The sequence below is a fragment of the Balaenoptera borealis genome, assembly GCF_965194805.1.
Source record: "Balaenoptera borealis genome assembly, chromosome: 3".
Classification (NCBI taxonomy): Eukaryota; Metazoa; Chordata; class Mammalia; order Artiodactyla; family Balaenopteridae; genus Balaenoptera; species Balaenoptera borealis.
This window is the reverse complement of record NC_138866.1, coordinates 154538871-154562009: the sequence shown is the minus strand read 5'-3', so window position 1 is coordinate 154562009 and position 23139 is coordinate 154538871. Positions and strand designations below refer to the sequence as shown.

The 23139-nt window shown below is 41.6% G+C and overlaps 1 protein-coding gene across 1 annotated transcript in view; it reads right to left on the bottom strand.

Annotated features, from left to right (window-relative positions):
• The window catches only part of TARS3 (threonyl-tRNA synthetase 3), a 48893-nt gene that overhangs the window by 1959 nt on the left and 23795 nt on the right, over positions 1-23139 (bottom strand). Inside the window, exons 10-17 of the mRNA XM_082386086.1 lie at positions 20594-20760; positions 18766-18928; positions 12617-12754; positions 10391-10468; positions 10209-10309; positions 3620-3724; positions 1334-1406; positions 590-704 (exon numbers count right to left, since the gene is read on the bottom strand). Coding sequence (XP_082242212.1) covers positions 590-704; positions 1334-1406; positions 3620-3724; positions 10209-10309; positions 10391-10468; positions 12617-12754; positions 18766-18928; positions 20594-20760 — 940 coding nt within the window. The remainder of the gene's footprint in view (positions 1-589; positions 705-1333; positions 1407-3619; positions 3725-10208; positions 10310-10390; positions 10469-12616; positions 12755-18765; positions 18929-20593; positions 20761-23139) is intronic.

Here is a 23139-nt window from a genome sequence, read left to right as displayed (position 1 = left end):
TGTGCATACTTATTTTGCCTTCTACAGAAACTTTCAACTTATAGGAGATAACCATATCATGCCTGCAGGCATATAAATAAGTTTCCCTTGATTTTGAATCATTTTTACGTCAAAATTTTAGATTCTGCATCTAATTACTCATGTTCCTCAAGGACGTTTTATTTTTTCACTTAATTCTTTTGTTTTGATCATCTTAAATTTAGAACATTTCCTAGTCATTAGTTTCATCCTAAAGATTTATAATAAACCAGAAAAGTAAAGGAGATTATTTCAGTCCTATCACATGACTGAAACATAAGGAGTATAATTCTACTGATAAGATCATTTTCCACTATCGGTTTGAGTTATTAATTCTTCCTAGTAATACTACACCACAGGATCCATGTGAAACTTCATAACTCTTCTTTTCTGGTAAATAACAAAGTATCTAGCCAGGAACACCACAGACTCTTCTTTGTGTATAAGTATTCAACAGCTATTTGTCATAATCAAGCAGTTATACCATATTCTTTATTTTGTTTTTTGGGTTTTTTTGGAATTAAAGTGAAAAAACAAGCATTTGGGAAAAATATATACAAATTTAGATTACCCAAAATAAAATTATACTGATCCAGCTGTGCATTTCGTATTTTCTTATTTAGTGTACAACTATGATCTAAGTCAACATCAGCCATGAATCCTTCTTCAAAAAATTCAGTGGATACCTATAAGAGAATGAGACACTTTCATTAATACATTGTGTATGGTAATGCAGTGGCCAGCCTCCAAGATGACCCCCAGGGTCCCACCCCCCCGGTATTCACACCCTTGTGTGTCCCCTCCACCTTGTACCAGGTTGGTCTGTGTGACCACAGTGGAGGGAGAGTGATGGCACCCCACTTCTGAGATGAGGTTAAAGGGCTGTCACTCCCCCTGCCTCAGCCTCTGAGAAGCCTCACCAGGCACCCGAGCCAGAGTCCCCAGCCAAGCTGTCCCAGATTCTGACTCGCAGAAACTGAGATAATAAATGCTTGTTGTTCTAAGCTGCCAAGTTTTGGGCTAATTTGTTACACAGCAACAGATTTTAAGTATTCTTCCTAATACAGCCATGAGGAAAAGAAGAACTATGAGATGTTTTAAAACACCAATTTCTCAAAAACATTAAGAAATAAAATAGTTCTGATACAGCTACATAGACACGACTCAGGTGTTACTGAAAACATTTACTGAAAACATGGGGTGGTAAATTAATGTATTAGTTATGCAATATTTTAAGGTGTGAATAACATTCCAAGTCAATGACGTTCATAGACCACATGCCAAGATTATGTACTTTAAATGTCTCTAATTTTACCTGAAGTGCATATTTTTCACAAGTTGGCTCCACAGGGATGACCATTACCTGACGAGGAGACAGCCAGAAAGGCCTGAAAAATATAATACGTATTTTTAAAATGACCATTTATTACAAGATTAAAAAATAACCAAAGACTCTTTTTTTCTTTTTAAGTAAGACTTCACAAGAGAGCAGGTTCAGCAGAGGGGTGTGGAAGTAAAGCAAACCATATTAAAAGGCAATAGAGGAGACAAAAGGGGAAACTGGGCATTTTGATTGGAAAGGGAGGGAAAACAGGTTGGCAGCTAGATGAAAGGGCTAAACATCACTGACCATATGACCCAGCAACCACTCTCCTGGGTATTTATCCCAGAGAAATGGAAACATGTTCACACAAAAACCTGCACGCTAACATTTATAGCAGCTTTACGTATAATAGCCCCAAACTGGAAATATCCGAAATGCCCTTCAGCGAGTGAATGCTCAAACTGTGCATCACACTACAGAACACCATCAGCAGTGAAAGGGAGCCAACGACTGGTACTTGAGATGCCTCGGATGCATCTCAAGGCGACTCCATCCAAGGAGTGAAAAAAGTCAGTCTCAAACGGCTGCACACTGTGATTCCATTTATGTAACATTCTGGAAATTATAAAATTATGAAGATGGAGACCAGATGAGTGGCTGCCGGAGGATGGTGACAGGGATGGGGTAGGAGGTGTGTGGCCATAAAATAAACGGCAGCATGAGGGATCCTTATAAGTAATGGAACTGTCCTGTACCTTGACTGGCGGGTACACCAATCTACACGTGTGCACAAATTCAAGACCTGAATAAGGTTGGTGGATTGTCACTCCCCAGTTATGTTGTATACAGTTCTGCAAGATGTTACCATTGGGGAAAACTGGTAAAAGGTATGCTGGACCTCTGTAAATGATTCTACAGTTATCTCAAAATGAAGATTTTTTAAAAGATGGAAAGGTGGGTATAAGCAATGTTTGATGTGGGAAATGTTTGCCTTTTTCTTCAGCATATTTAGTTTGAAGGTGGAAGGAAATGCACGGGGACTATTACCAGATGGCACTTTGTGCATATATGTTTTCACATACTTATTCTTAAATTAGAAAAGCAAAATAATACATGTGACAAATGTAATTATATACATGATGAAATACAGATTATAAAATGAAAAGTAAATGTATCTTTTTGAGCTCTGTTCTCACCCCTGCTTCAGCCCCACCAACTCAAGAGAGCCACATTTTAAACATTTCTATTTTTATTTCTCAGGGAGATTTCCACCACAACTTGGTAGAAGTCCAAAGGCTTGCTGTGTAAACTGTGGAGAGTGGTACTGTGTCTCCACAGGGAGTTGTGCCCACACCATCTCCTGATCCCCTAGTTCTACTGCTCTCTTGCAAGACCCACCATCTCTCACTATGTTAACTATTTACAACAGAATCAACTAGAGAGAAATATAAACATGTTAATTCACACACACACATATTCATATCTATAGTTTTGGATTCTCTGTACCTGTAATAGATTGGACACCCCCATGACACCTCAGTATATTTCTCTAGGATTGCAAATAAAATCTAAGGGACAGACACAGACTCGGGCAATACCATCCTCATGGCCTATTCTGAGTGACCATCCACATACCAAATCGACTTGTCATCTGGTTTCCAACCTAAGTATATCTCTTAAGTCTCTGACCCTGTGGCCAAAGCAATAACCAGATCCCACGCATAAATGTAACCCACACGTCTGGCCACTTTTCCCTCGGGGCACGGAGGATGAGCAGACGTACCACTCAAAAGCCTGCACTCAGGGCATTCACCTTCCCCCTCCATCCCGCTGGAAAACTGCAGCGGTTCTCTTTGGCTTTGGGGCCATGTGTGAACCAGGCTTACATGTTTCCTCCTAAGTCAGTGGTCACAGGGCTGTGAGGTCAACAGCACAGTGGAAGGAAGGAGGGCAGTACAGCTAGAGACGGTGCCCTGAGAGTGTGGGCCATATATGTTCCAGCGGCTAGATCTTTGCGGGGTTTGTTTGACACAAGTGAAAAGGTTACTCTAATTTTACTGAGATCCCAAAAAGGTAAATGATAGTGGTATGCCACGTTGCCTTTGTTTTCTTTGTTTTGTTTTCTGGTCTGGCAGATGCCACAAAAATTTTTATTTGCTGTTTGGATACTTGCTAATTATAAGGCAAGAGCCACCAATTTTTTCATATTAATTTCATCTTTTAGACATGATTTTTAAGAACAGTAGACATATAGCTTTTCTTTTCCATATCACTTACCATCTTCCTCCATAGTTTTCTGAGAGAATGGCTATCATTCTTTCCACTGACCCCAAAATGGCTCGATGAATGATCACAGGGCTCTTCTTATCATCCCCATCCTTACTAAAAAAATGAAAATTATACAGTTAATTATTCTCTTAAGATTCATAAATAACTTTATCTTCTTACCTTATATTTAAAAGGTATTTTCCCAAACTAGGTAAAACAATAGATTACTCATAAATTATCTTTAAACATAAAAGTGCCATTAATTAGAAATAAAGGGTTTTTTTCTTTCAAATTATGGTACCTTTTATCTTTTATTAAAGAGATTTTGCATTATGTTTTTTATTTTTCTAATAGTTTATTATTTTTAAAATTTATTTATTTTTGGCTGCATTAGGTCTTCGTTGCTGCGCATGGGCTTTCTCTAGTTGCAGCGAGCGGGGGCTACTCTTCGTTGTGGTGCCCGGGCTTCTCATTGTGGTGGCTTCTCTTGTTGCAGAGCATGAGCTCTAGGCGTGCAGGCTTCAGTAGTTGTGGCGCACGGGCTTAGCTGCTCCGCGGCATGTGGTATCTTCCCAGACCAGGGCTTGAACCCGTGTCCCCTGCATTGGCAGGTGGATTCTTAACCACTGCACCACCAGGGAAGCCCTATGGTATCTTTTACAAACCAAAGGGAAATAAAATATATCATCTAGGAAAAAGCAAGGTAATATTAGATCACTATCTTATTACAAATCTACTGATTATTCTAAACTACCAGCTTTATTCGAAACTACCAGTTTACTCATATTGAGAGGCAATCTTACAAATCATTGTTTTTTAAATTAACTTTATTTTGAACTATGGCTTACTTCACCACTAATTTATTGAACAATTATCAAAGACATTGCAAAAATAAAGAAAATGGGTTTCTGTACTCTCTAATAGAATATGTTGGTATTCTATTAGTTTGGGTTAATGGTATGACCACGGTGGCTGGCAAAAAATTTACCAACCTTGTTTAATTAATATAAGTTATTAGTTATTAGAGAATATTGAAAACATATACAAAAGTAGAGAGAATAGTATAATGAACTCCCACATAACCCTTTCTCAGCATCAGCAAATGTCAACTCACAGCCAGTCTGGTTTGGTCCAAATGCACCCATTCCTGACACCATCCACTGTAAACACACTGCCATATTGTAAACACTATGCCCCCATACTACTGATATATTTCAAAATGTTCCTGATACTTGTTCCAGAAGTCCACTGGTCAAATTCCGTTTACAGACCTGAAACCTTCATGACATTCTCCTTACATTTGAGAATTCTCTCCTCCCTTTCAGAAAAAGATGTAAAAAGCAAATTACAACTGTTAATTGTAATAAAGTAAGGCACTCCAAGATCTGTGCATACTTTTCCCAGAAAGATAAATTTCACATTATTGCAACAAATGTAATAATATGTGATACTTACAAAGTTCTTAGGATAAATTTTTATCTAAACGTTGTACCAGCTAGTTACTACTAAAACACATATACATACAGGGCAAACAGACAAATAAAAACAGAGACTCATTCATTAAACTCACTTCAAAAGAGTTTTCATTGGACATCGTCATTGCCAATCATTTCTGCTAAGAGCCACGGCAGACTGACTGCAGGCCAAATCCTCTGTCAGATCCTACAGAAGCTTTGGGGTGGGGCTGGGGGGCCTGAGTCCAGTCCTGCTCAGATATATGAAGAAATAATTCATTCTACAAACTGGAAACAGCATGGTATGTTCCTGAATGTCACATAATGTTGCCTGTGTAGGGAATGAAAGAGAAGCAGCATGATCCTTTCACAGGCCCCTGGGTACCAGAAATTTCTGTCCCATCATTTATTTTAAAAGAATTAAAATCAGGTCTAAAGAAGGGCAAAGAGTGACCTAAACTATGCTTACACATCTATACTTTCAGGTAAACGTTAGAATTAATGACAAGTTCCCCCAAACAATCCTCATGGATTTAGTTGGAATTACATTAGATTTAGAGATACATTTGAAGAGAATTAGTATCTTCACAATATTGATTCTTCCCATTCCAACAGTGGTGTGAATCTTCATTTAAACAACTGTTTATTTTGCCTTTGATAAAGTTTTATGGTATATATTTCAAATAAATATTATATATTTATATTTCTTGTTAAGTTTATTCCTAGATATTTTGCTTTTTTTTTTTTTTAGTTTATTTTATTTATTTATTTTTGGCTGTGTTGGGTCTTCATTGCTGCGCACGGGCTTTCTCTAGCTGTGGCGAGCAGGGGCTACTCTTCATTGAGGTGCGCAGGCTTCTCATTGTGGTGGCTTCTCTTTTTTTTTTTTTTTAAGCATCCCCAGTGACCAATGGCTGGGAATCCTCTTATTAATTTTATTTATTTATTTATTTTTGGCTGTGTTGGGTCTTCGTTTCTGTGCGAGGGCTTTCTCCAGTTGCGGCGAGCGGGGGCCACTTTTCATCACGGTGTGCGGGCCTCTCACTGTCGCGGCCTCTCCCGTTGCGGAGCACAGGCTCCAGACGCACAGTCTCAGTAGTTGCGGCTCATGGGCCTAGCTGCTCCGTGGCATGTGGGATCTTCCCAGACCAGGGCACGAACCCGTGTCCCCTGCATTGGCAGGCAGACTCTCAACCACTGCGCCACCAGGGAACCCCTGTGGTGGCTTCTCTTGTTGTGCAGCACAGGCTCTAGGCACGTGGGCTTCAGTAGTTGTGGCACATGGGCCCCGTAGTTGTGGCTCACAGGCTCTAGAGCACAGGCTCAGTAGTTGTGGCGCACAGGATTAGTTGCTTCGCTGCACGTGGGATCTTCGCAGACCAGGGCTCAAGCCAGTGTCCCCCGCATTGGCAGGTGGATTCTTAACCACTGCACCACTGGGGAAGCCCCTTCGCTTGGTTTCTGTTGTTACTGTTGTTGGTTTTTGTTGTTATTGTTGTTGTTACTGTTTCTGAAATTTTTTTTCCATTGCACTTCTTAGCAGGTTGTCGCTAATATATATGAAAGCAAATTGATGTTTGCGTTTTGACCTTATTGCTAGGTACCTTACTTTATTATCAGTTTTAATTTTTCTCCATCTGATTCTATTGGATTTCTAGACATCTAAGCATCTACATATAATGAAAATTTGGCTCTTTATTTCAATATGTCTACATATCCCAGAACAATTGTGAGTAAGAGTACAAACAGGCTAGTCACCATCTTCTCAACTAAGTCGAGATGTTATTGTTGTTTTCTAATAAATACTCCTTACCATTACAGGAAACTTTATTTCTGTTCCTCTCACAGGAATGAATGTTACACTTTATCCAATGCCTTTCAGCGCTGTTGAAGGTAATGGGTGACAATACGCTTCGTAATGTTAAACCACCCCTGCTTTCTTTTTTTTTTTAATATTTATTTATTTGGCTGCACCTGGGTCTTAGCTGCGGTTGCTGTGTGCGGGATCTTCCTGGCGGCATGTGGAATCTTTAGTTGCGGCACACGGGGATCTTTAGTTGCGGCATGCGGGCTCTTAGCTGTGGCATGCGGGATCTAGTTCCCTGACCAGGGATCCAAACCCAGGCCCCCTGCATTGGGAGTGTGGAGTCTTAAGCACTGGACCGCCAGGGAAGTCCCAAACCACCCCTGCTTTCTTGGGTAAAAAACTTACTTGATCAAGGTGATGGCCTCGCTGCTCCTCCCTCTTCTCCCCTCATATCTAAGCCACAAACAGATCGCATTGGTTCTACCTCCAAAATATACCCCAAATACCTCCACTTTTCTCATCTCTATGTATCACTGCCACCATGTTCTGTCATCATCTCTTAGCTGGCCTACAGACCACTGCTTCCACTTCTGCTTTCCAATCCCCACTGTCCACACAACACCTAGGATGATGGATGGATGGATGGATGGATGGATGGATGGGTAGATGGGTGGATGGGTGGGTGGGTGGGTGGATGGGTTGCTGGGTGGGTGGATGGGTTGCTGGGTGGGTGGATGGATGGATGGGTGGATGGCTTGCCTGATCTACTGCTCCTCCACATCCCCCTTGGATGGCTAGTAATGTTCAAATGTTGTTGCACTAGTTGGGTTATTTTGGCATAAAGTCCCCCTACCCCTAATTCTTTTTGTTCATTTTGGTAGGTTACTGGGGAAAGATGATTTTACAAATATGAACTTAAGACACCATCTTTTCCAAAAGGCCTGAATTTATTCTTGAAAGTTCCGTGCTTTCCCCTTTAACCTTTGAGAATTTTTATTATTCTCATGTCCTGATGTAACTCCCTGTATGAACACTTCAACTATTCTTCAGCTCTTTACTTTCTCACAGGATGTAACTCTGAGTGTAGCTCTATAACCATTAATCAAAACACAAGTTGGAGAATCCAAAATAAAATTTTTGTTGGTTGAACATACATTGAGATCACTGCATAAAATCCTACATTCTGGGAAATTGGTGGTTGTTCATTTATTATAAGAATCTTATTAGGAAAATATTCTATTAAAAATTATTAGACTTAAAATATGCCAATAATTTTTCCTTTTTAAATTAATAATCTTGAGTGAAAGAGATCTCAACACATTATCTAATTAACACCACATCTAAAACTGGACATGGTAAGAAGAGGAGAGTTTAAAGAAATGATGTTGTGATTTTTGTCTAATTCAAGTCAGTGGAATGGTCTTTAAAAAGAAGCTGGTTCCAGGCAGAATGAAGTAAGCATGCCACACCTGACTCTCTTGCTGAACGCAGACGTGGACACTGGAGAGAACATGTAGAACAGCCACCCGAGGGCTGGGAGGAGTGACTGGTGCCGGGGGATTGCCGAAGAAGGCCAGAATCTGAAGTGCCACCAAACTGCACTTAGTTTTTTGTCATTTTGTCTTCCAGTTTGTGTGGCCTGGACTCAAAGACAGCCCACACGCAAGAATACATACCAGGTGCAGACAGGAAAAGCTTCAAGAGAAATCCTCACTTTCTGGCCAAGAGCCAGAAAATAACTGCTAAGTTTCAGAAAAAGTGGGGGTGGGGGACGTCCTGGAGTTTTCTTCTGTTTCTTTTTTCTCCTCTCTTCCTCCAGCCCCCAGCATTCCCACAGTGGCACAGAGACTAAACAGGCACCTAAAACTCCAAGGAAGGGGATCCTTCTCTCCGACCAGAACAGCTGTGATCCCAAGCGTACGTGAATCCCTGTGCTCTCTCTCTCTGGCTGGCCTCCTGATGCCTGGCCTCTGACACAGATAGCCCTGGAAACAGCATGTGGAGCAGGGAAGCTAAAGCCCAGCGTTCTGGCCACAGGACTACAGAAAGGGACTTCAGGGAACCAAAAAGTGTCCGGGAAATAGAGAGAGCAGGGGGCGCAGAAGAGCTGCCCCATAAAGGGGTGTATGAGCTCGGCTGGCCTTACCTCTCATTGCACATGCTTGGATCCGACCCTAACAGCACATAAAAGGCTTGAGAATTGGACTGTGGGACTTGGCCCCTGGGTGGTGCACACAGGACAGGAGGCCTCGCTGAGGCCAAGATCCACAGATGCTCATATCCCTTATATACAATGGCTGGTACAGTGAGCCCAGTCGGCCCTCCATATCCATGGGCTTAACGGATATGGATACAGATACGGATACAGAGGGCCGACTGTACAGGCTCAGAAAACTGAGCTGACGTTGGAACCACAGAAGGCGGGTTAGAAATTACAGCCTGAACCTGCCCAGGTAGAATGACTGCTAAAAAGTCAACAATCCCCTTAGGATTTAAACAAGACCCAGCATCTCACAATATAATATTAACAATGTCTGGGATGCAATTCAAAACTACTCAGCATATTCATCACCAGGAAAATCTCAATTCCAAAAAACAGATTATGGAAAGGGAATAACAATAACTCTGCAGTGGGGAAATCTGGCAAACTTTATTTTAACCAAGTGATGGAGGTTACATCACTGCTGACAAGTCACATTGATGCCATGCACACCCTTGATAGGATGAGCCACCCTCAAAAGGTGATATACAGTATGATCCCACTTGTGTGGAATTCTGGGAAAGTGATGGAGAGGAGGTCAGTGGCTGCCCAGGGCTGGGGTGGGAGGAGAGTGTGACTGTAAAGGAACAGCACAGGGATTTGCTTGCCTGATGGAATCACAATCGTGGTGGTGGGCACACCACTCTATACGATGTTAAAACTTACAGAACTGTACACACACACACATATACACACAAAGTCAACTTTACTGTGAGTTACGAAAAAATTTTTTAAAGAAGTTGTTGGTTTGCAGTGATGAAACTGCCTTTTTTCCTCTGCTTTCCCTGGTAAATATCATCCTTAAGACACAGACCCAGGGTCAGCCCTTTTTGAAGTCTCTCCCTCTGCCTCAGGGAGATTTCTCTGTTTGGGTCATGTTTCCACGTCCTTTGTTCATAGCTCTAACCAGAAAACTAAAGCTGACCTCCAACTAGATTACAAGCAGGTAAACAAATATATACTGAGTATCTTGCACACAGACAGACATTCACTGACGCTTGTTTCCGTACTGCTAATGCTCAAATGACAATAATTAAGATATGAGTCCTACATTATTTATCACATTCAATCACTCACCTAACATATGTAAGATTAAATCTTACAGGCAGTTGGAAGTCCAGCTGAATTGTAGCACACTGATGGTATCTGCCAATAGCATCCTTGATTTTTATATCAATCTGTAAATTAAATGTTTGCTTAGAGACAGGTTTTATTTTTCTTTTAAATTTTACTTTTTTTGAAGCATATGGCCTACTTACTTTAGGACCATAAAATGCTCCATCTCCCGGGTTCATCTTCCATGGTTTCCCAAATTCCATCAAGCTGTTCTGTAGTTGCTATTTTTTTAATAAGAAGAGAACATTACTTAATCACCATATACTTATTGAACCTCTTTCACATTCAATAAACTACTGAGCAAGGACTACGTAAAGAAAATTAAGATGGTGCTTACTCTCAAGAAACATACACATTTTAATTGGGGGAGAAAAAAGATAACTTACTAAACTGTTCCACTGAATTCCAGGTAAGTGATAGAGGGCTACTTTGGGCACTTCCACGGTGCAGGCCCCCTCTGCCCTACCCTCTCCAGCTCCTTTCAGGAGGCGCCTCCACGCCGTAATAGTCAAGCAAGATGTGGCCTTGCTCCTCGTGCACTCTGTGCTCAGAAGACTGGGGGACAGGCCTTGCACTCGCTCTTGCTTCTCCCCCACCTCTGTGCCTGCAGCTGGTGGGCAGGGCCCCTTGGGACACAGAGGCTGTGGAAGCGGGAGGCCCACTCTGGTCTCCAGACTAAGCCACGTAAAGTCACCCAAGTTAGCTCACAGTGAGGCCGCTCGACACTGACGGTGACGGGGTGTGCACACGAGCATTAGTGATAGGGCTCTTTGAGTCTTCCGGCCACTCCCTGTGAAAACAGCTTCTCTGGGAAGCACCCAGGCATCCCTAAGGCCCTGGCTACAAGACTGTCACAACAGCAGCCAGACTCCCGTCATCGCCCCAGCACACTGGAGCCGTGAGGGGGGAGACATTTGGGAGTGAAGTGCCCGACAGGGAAGGAAAGCAGTGGTGGTGTCTTGGGCCAGGCCAGCATCACCCAGAAAGCCTCCTCCAGGGCCTCAGTCAGAGCAGGTCAGGAGCTGCTCCTGGCCAGACCCCAGGGGGTCCCTCAGGGACTCAACCCTCCTGAAGAGGCTTCCCTTGTGCTCAGGGCTGGGAAGGCCACCTTCACAGATGAACTTCATAAGCTGGAGCTGCCCTCCCCCGACTTTGTTTCTGAAGGGAGAAGAGACTGTGACCCATGTTCTCAGACAAAACAAGGGCCTGCTACAGCAGGTAACAGCGATAGTAGGGGCTCCCAGGGAATTAAAAGTGAAAGAAAGGCCAGGTTTGGGGGAAGAGCATACAGCAGAGGTCACTGCGTCCACTGCTCTGTCCTCTCCCTGGGGACACCAGGATAGGAAGGCCTGATGGGAGGGGCCGAGGCCAAGAAAGCTTTGGGTTGACACAAGGTCTGGGAAGAGGGGACGTCTGGGCAGAGCTGGAACCGCCACTCCCAGGCCTGGCCCGGGGACACTGCCCGGCACCTCTTCTCCCTGCTGTCTGTCCTGCCCCACGCATGCCAGGTCTCTGGCTCCCAAGATCACTAGCGTCTAGACTGTGGGACGTGCTGGGCTTCGGGCACATCAGTTTGCTTGTGCTTATGTGGGAGGGGCTGGAATATTCTTAGGGATCTAATGACTCACTGCAACTCTGGGAAAGTGGAACCCAAGAGAGGTTTTTTTTTTTAAAATTAATTAATTTATTATTTATTTTTGGTTTCATTGGGTCTCTGTTGCTGTGCGCGGGCTTTCTCTAGTTGCGGCGAGTGGGGGCTACTCTTTGTTGCGTGCACGGGCTTCTAATTGCGGTGGCTTCTCTTGTTGCGGAGCATGGGCTCTAGGTGCATGGGCTTCAGTAGTTGTGGCTCATGAGGGCTCTAGAGCACAGGCTTCAGTAGTTGCGGCACACGGGCTTAGTTGCTCCGCGCCATGTGGGATCTTCCCGGACCAGGGCTCGAACCCGTGTCCCCTGCATTGGCAGGCGGGTTCTTAACCACTGCGCCACCAGGGAAGCCCCCAAGAGAGGTTTGAGGTTAATCCAGCTCCAAGGAGCCGATGGACCTACATCAGTTCCAGTGGCAGAGGCCAAACCAGAGCTGCTGAAGAAGGAGCCAGAGAATTTCTTTAAAAACTTATGAAATTGGTTATTAGTGACCAGCACTGAAAAGAGTATAAATGAAAACCTGATATAAACTAAAGTGTGAAGCAAATGTAAGGTACTGCTCTTATCATTGTTTTGAAGAAAACTGGATTAACAACATTCTACAATGGGCACATTTATCCCAGAACTTCCAATTTTAAATTTCCATTGCAAAGCATCGCATCCTCATGCAAGGTATTTTCCATATTCACAAAAATGAAGGGTAACACTTTGTTTCTCCCTACCTTTTCAGCTTCATCCCATATCTCAACCTCCCCTAGAAAGTTTTCAGGTCTTGTTGACAAATTTAATTGAAAGGAGAAGCCAAATGTTGAGTAAACGGATTGCAAAAACTGCAAACACCCTTTTATTTCTTCTTCAATCTGAAATTAGAGCAAATGAAAAACCTTAAATAACACCAAATTTAAACCTATTTATGGCATTAAAAAACATTCTTCTTGTCAGATAGAAATAAAGCGTGCTTTTACTATAGTCAATGGCACTGTTCGGGTTGTTGTCTTTTCCTTACTCAAATATTCACGGGACACCCACCAGGTGCCAATGCACACAGGCTGCTGGAGGCCCCCATGGTCCAGCGCAGGGCTGGGCGAAGACCCAGGCGAGGGTACCTCTCCGTGCACAATGCCACACAGGAGGAAGGGCGGCTGTCCAGAGGAAGTGATGGCCAAGCTGCAGCCAGAGGAGAGGTTAAGCGTTCTCCACGGAGGCAGAGCAGGAGCTCCCGGAGCAGAGGAAACACTGAGGGTGAAGACCCACAGGATGGAGGAGTGGGCCAGGGCAGGACAGCCGTGGGAAGCTGCACGTGACGGGACAGACGGCACAGAGCATGGCAGACAGTCAGGATAGAGGCAGGCCGGGGCCAGAGAAAATGCAGTGCTTTCAAAGCCAGGGTAATGTCTGCACTTTTTAGCCTGAGAGCAATGGAGAACCAGTGGAGGTTTCAGCAGTGGACTAACACAGTTCAATGTGATTGTCTGAAGTACGGGAAAAAGACTGGCAAGACGAGAAGAGCAGCCCATTAGGAAGCTGTTGGGATCCTTCAGGAGCAAGAGGATGGCAGCTTGAAACAGAAGCGGCTGGAATGCAGGGAATCAGATGCGTTTGCAGGATACCTGTCCTTTCACTAACAGTAATTGCCTATATTGTCAGCACTGTGCTGGATGCCGGGAATTCAGGAATGAATGAACTTATTCAAGAATAATATATTTAAGAAGGGTGATCAATAGGGCTTGTGATAAACTGGACATGAGAAGTGAAAACCAAAGGACACCTGGGTTCCTGGTCTGGGCCATGGAGAGGGTGCTGGTGCATCGCTGAGAGGAGGAGGACGTGGTGTGAAAGGCAGAAGAGGGGCCAACCTGGGCCTGGCCAATGCAAGGGTGTTTGTGATGGCCAAGCAGACACGTCCCCCAGCCCCTGGAGGGCTTGGAGCTCAGGGGGGACAGCTGAGACGCAGCGGAGGTAGGAGAGGCACTGAAGCCAGAGAGCGCAGGGTGAGAAGAGCAGGGCCAGGGCTGTGAGGCTGAGAGACAGCAGCCTTAACAGGGAGAAAGACAAGCACATCTAAGTGCGGATGAGATGGGGCAGCAAAAACAGAGACGTAGAGAGAGGGGACAAGTAAGGATCTGCGTGTCACCAGGGATTAGGTTTTGGGATTTTCATCAGTGGAATCATGCAGCCCTTGCTCTTTTTTCTGTCTGGCTTTTTACACTATGTAGAATTATTTCAAGATTCATTCATACTGTTGTGTGCATCAATAGATCATTCTTTTTTCTTGCTGAGTGGTTTTCCACTGTATGGATATATCACTGTTCCTTTATATGCTCACCTGTCATTGGGCTGTTTCTATATTTTGGCTATTTCAAATAAAGTTGCTATGAACACGTGTGGACAAGTCTTTGTATGGACATGTGCTTTCTTTTTCTCTTGGAAAAGGAAAAGGAGTAAGATGGCTGGGACATATGGTAGGTGTGTGCTTTACTTTAAAGAAAAAAATTATTTATTTACTTATTTGGCTGTGCTGGGTCTTAGTTGCGGCACACAGGATCTTTGTTGCCGCACGTGTGATCTTCGTTGGGGTGTGTGGGATCTTTAGTTGCGGCATGCATGTGGGATATAGTTCCCTGACCAGGGATAGAACCCGTGCCCCCTGCTTTGGGAGGGTGGAGTCTTAACCACTGCACCACCAGGGAAGTCTCTGCTTCACTTTTTAAGAAACTGCCAAACTGATTTCCAAAGTAACTGTGCTGTCTTCCATTTCCACAACCAGTGCGTGAGAAGTCCATCCCCTCCACACTCCCAACACGTGTCAGAGTAAGCCTTTTACGTTTTAACCATTCTAGCTGGTGTAGAGGCAGCTCCTTACGGTTTCAGTCTTCATCTCCTTAGTGACTGATCATCTTGCACCCCTTATTCATGTCCTTCTTTGCCATCTGTCATCTGTCATCATTCATGTCCTTCTTTGCCATCTGCCATCTCCTTAGATATGTATCTTCTTCTGTATATATTCTTTGACCATTTGAATGGTCAAATCTTTTTGCCCATTTTTTAAAGTTTAACTTTTTGAGATTCACATGCATTTGTAAGAAATAAGACCGTGGTACCATTTACTCAGGTTTCCCCAGTGGTGATATAATTTTTGCTTCAACCGTCAAACACAACTCAGAAAACTCAAGAGAAAAAGGAAAAGGAAAAGGAATATTTATTGTATTTAACCATGTTTTACTTTTACAGTTGTTCTTTCTTCCTTCTTAATGTTCCAAGACTCTTCCTTTTATCATTTCCTTTCTCTTCAGAGAAATTCCTATAGCCATTCTTCTAAGGTAGGTCTAATGTCTTGATTTCACCTTCATTCCATAAAGACATTTTTTCTGGGTATAGAATTTTGGGTTAACAGTTATTTCAGCATTTGGAAAATGCTGTGCCACTTCCTTCTGGCCTCTGTTTTGTTTTGTTTTTGATAAGAAATCTGTTTGTTGTTTTTTTTTTGTTTTTTTGTTTTTTTCCTTAATGGTAAGGTATCATTTCTTTCTCACTGTTTTCAAATTTTTTTCTTTTTCTTTAGCTTTCAGAAGTTTGGCTATGATGTGTCTTGGTGTGAATTTCTTTGGGTTTATCCTGTGTGGACTTTCTCAGCTACTTGAATCTGTAAGCTTATGTTTCTTGCCAAATTTGGCCAGTTTTCAGCCATTACCTCTTTGAGTACTTTTTCACCTCCACCCTACATTTCCAGAACTATTTTCAGAACTATTCCAGAACTCTGGTGACATAAATATTAGGCATTCTGTTATAGTCCCACTCGTCTCTGAGGTTCTGTTCATTTTTCTTTCCGTCTCTTTTCTGTCTGTTTTTCACATGGTGTCATTTCTCCTGGTGTCTTCAAGTTCACTGATTCTTTTCTCTGCCTCCTCCATTCTGCTCAGGAATCCATCCACTGAATACTTCGGTTATTACATTTTTCAGTTCTAAAATTTCCATTTGGTTCTTCTTTATATATTCTATTTCTTTCCTGAGACTGTCTATTTTTGCATTTGTTCCAAATGTGCTTGTAATTGCTTATTAAAGCATTTTTATGATGGCTTCTTTAAGATTCTCATTAGATAATTCTAATATCCCTGCCATGTCCACATCAGTGCTCCTACACTGCCCTTTGTCATTCAAGTTGAGATTTTCCTTGTTCTTGACATGATGATTGATTTTTGATTTCTGAAATCTAGATATTTTGGATATTATAAGACTTTGGATTTTATTTAAACTCTTCATTTTAGCTGGCTTCCACTGACTCTGCTCCAACAGGGAGGGAGCAGTACTGCCTGGTTATTGCAAAGCAGGAGCAGATGTCTGGGTTTCCCACTGGGGACCGCAAGGGAGGCAGAGGCTCCTCATTACTGCTGGGTGAGTAGGAGTTCTGCACCTTAGTAGGTTTCCTCTGATAACACCTCAGCTGGGAGAGGCAGGGGTATCTTGGTACTGCTCCTCACGTGGCCTTTAGCAACCCCCAGGGTGCACGGCCTCATTACTGTGGAGTGGTAGTAGAAGTTTTGTCTCTCCACTCAAGCAGGAAGTGGAAGAGGCACCTTGTGACTGCCAGGTGAGGGTGGAAGTCCAGGCTCCCACTTAGTCTCCACTGACATTATGGGGTGGGTGTGGGGAGATCCCTGTTAATGCCTGGCAGGGATGAGTAGAATTGGTATGATTTCTTCTTTAAGTGTTTGGTAGAATTCACTAGTGATTCCTTCTGGGCCTGGAGTTTTCTTTGTGGAAATGTTGTTAACTACCAATTCAATTTCTTTAATAAACACAGGGCTACTCAGATTATCTATTTCTCCTTGAGTAAAGTTTGGTAGTTTGTGTTTTTCAAAGAATTTGTCCATTTCATCTAATTTGTCAAATTTACTGGCATAAGCTTGTTCATAATACTGCCTTATTACCCTTTTAATATCTATAGGATATGTAGTAATGTCACTTCTCTCAGTCCTAATATTTTTTTTTCTTTTTCTTTCCTTTTTTTTTTGGCTGCGCCATGCAGCTTGTGGGATCTTAGTTCCCCGACCAGGGATCAAACCCGGGCCCATGCAGTGAGAGTGCAGAATCCTAACCACTGGACCACCAGGGAAGTCCCCAGTCCTAATGTTTTTAATTAGTATCTTCTCTTTTTTCTCCAACAAAACTAAAGGTTTATGAATCTTATTGATCTTCTAGGAGAACCAGCCTTTGGTTTTTATTGATATTGTTGTGTTGTTCAAGGGTTAACTGGACAATATTTTCTAATTTCCCTTTGATTTCTTTTTTTTTTTTAATTTATTTATTTATGTATTTATTTATTTTTGGCTGCATTGGGTCTTCATTGCTGTGCACGGGTTTTCTCTGGTTGCTGTGAGTGGGGGCTACTCTTCATTGTGGTGTGCGGGCTTCTCATTGTGGTGGCTTCTCTTGTTGTGGAACATGGGCTCTAGGCACGCGGGCTCAGTAGTTGTGGCTCATGGGCTCTAGAGCGCAGGCTCAGTAGTTGTGGTGCACGGGCTTAGCTGCTCCGTGGCATGTGGGATCTTCCCAGACCAGGGCTCGAACCCTTGTCCACTGCACTGGAAGGTGGATTCTTAACCACTGCACCACCAGGAAAGCCCTCCCTTTGATTTCTTATTTGACACATGGGTTATTTAGTAGTGTATGATTCACCTTCCAAATACTTGGAAAAAAAATAATAATAAATTTCATGTCAAGAAAAACAAACAACCCAATCAAAAAATGGCAGAAGACCTAAATAGACATTTCTCCAAAGAAGACATACAGATGGCCAGCAGGCACATGAAAAGATGCTCAACATCACTAATTATTAGAGAAGTGCAAATCAAAACTACAATGAGGTATCACCTCACACTGGTCAGAATGGACATCATCAAGAAGTCAACAAAATAATAAGTGCTAGAGAGGGTGTGGAGAAAATGGAACCCTCCTACACCATTGGCAGGAATGTAAACTGGTGCAGTCACTATGGAGAACATAAAAATTTAGCTTAAAAAGCTAAAAATAGAGTTGCCATATGATTCAGCAATCCCACTCCTGGACAAATATCCAGAAAAGATGAAAACTCTAATTCAAAAAGATACATGCACCCCAATGTTCACAGCAGCACTATTTACAACAGCCAAGGCATGTAAGCAACCTAAGTGTCCATGGACAGATGAATGGATAAAGAAGATGTGGTGTGTATACATATATATATACGCACACAACAGAACAGTACCCAGCTATAAAAGAGAATGAAATATTGCTATTTGCAGCAACATGGATGAACCTAGAGGTTATCATACTAAGTGAAGTGAGTCAGACAGAGAAAGACAAAAATCATATCATTTATATGTGGAATCTAAAAAATGATACAAATGAACTTATTTACAAAACAGAAACAGACTCACAGACACAGAAAATAACTTATGGTTACCAAAGGGGAAAGGGAAGGGGGAGAAAAAATTAGGAGTTTGGGATTAACAGACACACACTACTTTACATAAAATAGATAAACAACAATGTGATTTATGTTCCAATGTATAATAATAAAATTATCTTTACTTTTTATTTCTGTCAGTGATTGATTGTTAAAAATTTTTAAATAGCATCAAACAGAACTTCGAATTTTCAGAGAATTAGGTTCCTTTATAATAAAATAAATTATGTTCGAAAAAAACTTTTTCATGTCATGAGATTACTGATCTATGACCCAAATTAGAGAATCACAAAATGTTGGAGCTGATGGGCCCTCAGAGACTAGACTGAACAACACATTTCACAGTGACTCTGAAAGACTCAGCGATCTGTCCAAGGCAGCACATGGGACCTGTGCTGACCACGCCTCCCCCGTGTCCCCATTTACCTGCTCCACAGTGCAGAAGATGTGAGCGTCATCCTGCTGGAAGCGCCTGACGCAGGTCAAGCCACTCAAAGTTCCCAACGGCTCATTCCTGTGAAGAGCTCCGAAGTCAGCAAATCTAATAGGCATTTCCCTCCATGATCGTGGACGATGGGCAAACATCAGACTAGAAAAGACACAATGGCACACAGCTTTTCCTTAGCATGGAAAAGATTATGTAATGATCTAGATGTTAATAAGGTACAGTTAAATGCCTCAGGATTTGTAAACACCTTATTCTGGTTCTTAGATCACCAATTTTACAAAAATTCTTCTCCCATGAATTAGTGAACCTTGAATTTACATCCCTGCACACTCTGAGAAAGAACCCTCTTATCTTCTCCAGAATGCTGTTCCCTACTCTCATTCACCCAGGGAATATCCACTTACCGTTTACAATCCATTTCAAAGGCTACTTCTTAAGTGAAGCAGCCCTGGACACTCCCCCAGAAGGGCTAGTCAGGCTTGCCTCAGGCTCCAAGAACAGCTGGAATTGCCACAATTTTGACACTGGTCTTGCTATTTTTATAACTGACTGTCTATATATCTGTTCCTTCCCCACTCTGCTCATGAGCTCCGGGGGGAAATGGATTGCGTCTGAATCACCTCTGCATTTCCAGCTCCCAGCACTGGAAACACTCGGCTAATGTTCTCTGTTGAATGAAAGGCCGCTCTTCTGCAGGAAGCACCCCTGGCTCCCATATCCCATCACCACTAGGCCACTGTGGTCCTGCTCTTCCTTGTTCTAAGACATGAAAATACAAAATTGCATTCTCTACTTGTGTTCAGCTTTCTTCTAATTCTATTGAAATCACAGCTTCAACTGGTACCCAATGGGAAACTGAGTTAAGAAGTTGTTAATACAGGTGTTTTAGAGAATGCAAAGCACTAGGTTAGCCTCCACCTTCTGTTTTTAAAAAGAGGTTATAGAATATTTACATAACAGTTTTTAGAAAATTAAAGATAAATATATATTTTTTACATGCTGCCATCATAAAGTTGAACTTCTTTCAGTCTTTACTGAAAAGGGCAAAGAGCTTTCTTCAGTGTTCAGAGGTTTGTTTTAAGTAGTTACCTTCTAAAGTAAATTTACCGGAAACTATGTAGTTGATGATACAAAGCTACAATAGTTAGGATATTTTTTTGTGGAGAGTTGTATCTGTTCACTTCCAGTTGTAAAATCTGCTACTCTTACAAGGTTGCATTTGCATACAATGCAACTTTATGATAATTACATTCTTTCACAGACTCTAAGACAACCTTGATTGTAAGATGTACCATTATTTTATACATCACTAAGAAAGAAAATAACCATTAATTAAATTATGGCATAATGTTAAGATAACAATTATAAGATGCGTCCCAATTTCAGGGGTAAAGCCAACTTAGAAACAATGAAATCCAGTCATCTATTTTGACCTCACTGTTCTTGTTACAATCAACCCAAATAGTATGTAAGAACTAGATGTTCTGCAAATACGTATATTTGAAGTGTATTACTATTAGGAAGAGAAATATTACAATAATTTATAAAGTTGATATGTAACATTATCCTCTGAGAAGCACAAAATACTAAATGGTTTCCAGCTAACATCCCACACCTGTCAAACATATTTTAAAAAGTAAATTTATTCTCTAGAATGAAATAACTTGGTAAAGATGATTTCTAACCACCACTCTTCAGATTAAAGGAATCACTTAGTTCCAAAAAGCAAAATAATATTAAAGACTAATTGTGAGGAAGTCTGCTATGCGCTTATAGGCACAGATCTGCTTCACTTTTAATACTCACCAGTGCCCCGGACAATTCATGGGCTTAAGGGCAAAAGTGTCCTTGTCAATGTCAAAGGTGAACATGTTGTCACTGTAATGCTGCCAGTGTCCAGAGGTTTCCCAGAGCTTGCTGCTGTACACGTTGGGGGAGAGCACCTCCATGAAGCTGCGTCGGTGGTACTCCTCCTAAAAGAGACGCACACGCAAAGTTAAAATCTGCTGGGACAGGTCACAACTCCAGGCAAATAACACCGTGAACAAAGATATTTAAATTCAGGATTATGTCTTACATTAATTCATGGTTAATATGCCCTTGGCTTTAAGGGTGGTACTTTATGGATCATGAAAGAAAGATTAGTGTATGCTCAGTATAATTTTCACATTAAGTATATTTGTTTTATAGTATAATAGTATATAGTATGTAATGTTTTAATTCTTTGATAATTAGTAATTGAAATACTATATATATAAACTTTCTGTAACTACAAACTCCCAAATCCTTGTACCTTCCAGATAAACAGCAGGGGTTTTTTTCTATTACTTAAGAGGTAGAATAATTTTATAACTCAATAAGCCTCTGAGTGCCATGTTAATTTACAGTTTTGACCCATTTAGTTTTAAATAGAAATAAAGCTAGGAATTTGAATTTGTAATATTTTAAGTGGTTGTTATCTACTGAGTCATGAGCTGGCTTTGCTCCCTCCCTATCAACTAACAGCTTCCCTCATTCCATCACTGGGGTCAGGAAAAGAGAGTCTTGTTTTCAAGCAGAGTTCTTTTACTTTAACTTTGCTTTTTTTTTCTTCAAGTTATCAATCTGATGATCTCTGTTCAGTGTTTCTTAGAGTTTCAACATTTGTTAATCATTTAATGGGCATCTGGCACAAACCTAGATCACCATATTTTAGCTAAGTAAAAATATATTTTTTATACAATTAAAAAAATATAAAACATACTATTTCAAAATTACTACAAAGAACAGTTTTACATCACTGACAGGGATATATTACTTGTCGCTCTTCAGCTGAGCATCTTTTCAGTCCAGTCGTGAAGAGCCTGGGTCTCAGCTATCCAGTAAGCTTCTTTACTTAACCTTTGTTTTTACCAATCGGAAAATTTCAACAAAATTATAGGTTACTATGAATGGCAGTAATTATTTAGTGGTAAGTCAGATGGCTCCATATACTCAGATTAAACAATGTCCCAGCTACTTCCCTGGTGGCACAGTGGTTAAGAATCCGCCTGCCAATGCAGGGGACACGAGTTCGAGCCCTGGTCCGGGAAGATCCCACATGCCGCGGAGCAACTGGGCCCGTGCGCCACAACTACTGAGCCTGCGTGCCACAACTACTGAAGCCCACGCACCTAGAGCCCGTGCTCTGCAACAAGAGAAGCCACCGCAATGAGAAGCCTACGCACCGCAACAAAGAGTAGCCCTCGCTCGCCACAACTAGAAAAAGCCCGCGTGCAACGATGAAAATCCAACACAGTTCAAAATCAAATAAATAAATAAATAAACTTAAAAACAAACAAAAAAAAAACAAAAAACAAGGTCCCAGAAATTAAAGGGGTTTTTGTGTTTTGGCTTCTTTTTTACTAGAGGTTACTTTTAAAGCTAAGCTCAGGAGATAGTAATTGATAGATTTTTTTTAACCCACTCTGGACACAATCATGTTAGGAATTTGTTTTGCTGAGGTGTTTGGAAACGATTTTAAACTATGCCCTATGAGGGCAAGTGTCATTATGTTTGCAACTTCTTTTATGCAGTTTAGCAAAAAACAACTGCCATATTTATACATAAAATGTATAAATATATTGCATGTATACCACCTTATCTCTGTATATTATATGTGTGTAATATATATATATATATATTGTTTTGTCTCTCTCACATGCACATACATGTCAGAGACAGAGAAAGCAAATTGGCAAACTTAACAATTGATGAATCTAGATGAAGGACATATGTACGCTCACTGTACTGCGCTTTAACTTTTCTGTAGATTTGAACTTTTTGAAAGAAAAAGTTGGGGAACAATGTATCTGAATCCATATTATCAATTTCTTTCTCTAAAGAGTAAAGAAAATCAAGTCTGAGAAAGAGCAAAGTCATGATGACTGAGCAGTCTATAGCTCAGTCTGATCTGAAGAAATCCTGAAGGCTTATTCTGAAGATTAAAAAGCATATTTCATCCCTGAAGTAATAATTTCAGACCGTAGAAGGTACTGAATCTCCACCTGCACCTGTGATTTGGCCACCAGAAATAGCACCTAAATATCAGTGCATAGAGAAATTATCTTAAGTAATTTTTCATTATAAACACTAAAGTGATTCCACTTAAACAGATCCTTTCCAAAATCACACTAAAATACCAGAGTTTTAATAAAAGCATAATTCTACAAGGCCAAAGAGAAAAAGGAGAGGAGATGACAGCTATATACTTACAAATCTGGAAAGCAGATGAGCAACAGCCTCAGCAGATCTGGGAAAGCTGAAACTTTATGGGAGAATCCCAGAGGCAAGACTACTCTGGCTGGATATAGATTTCTTGGCTTCACATTTTT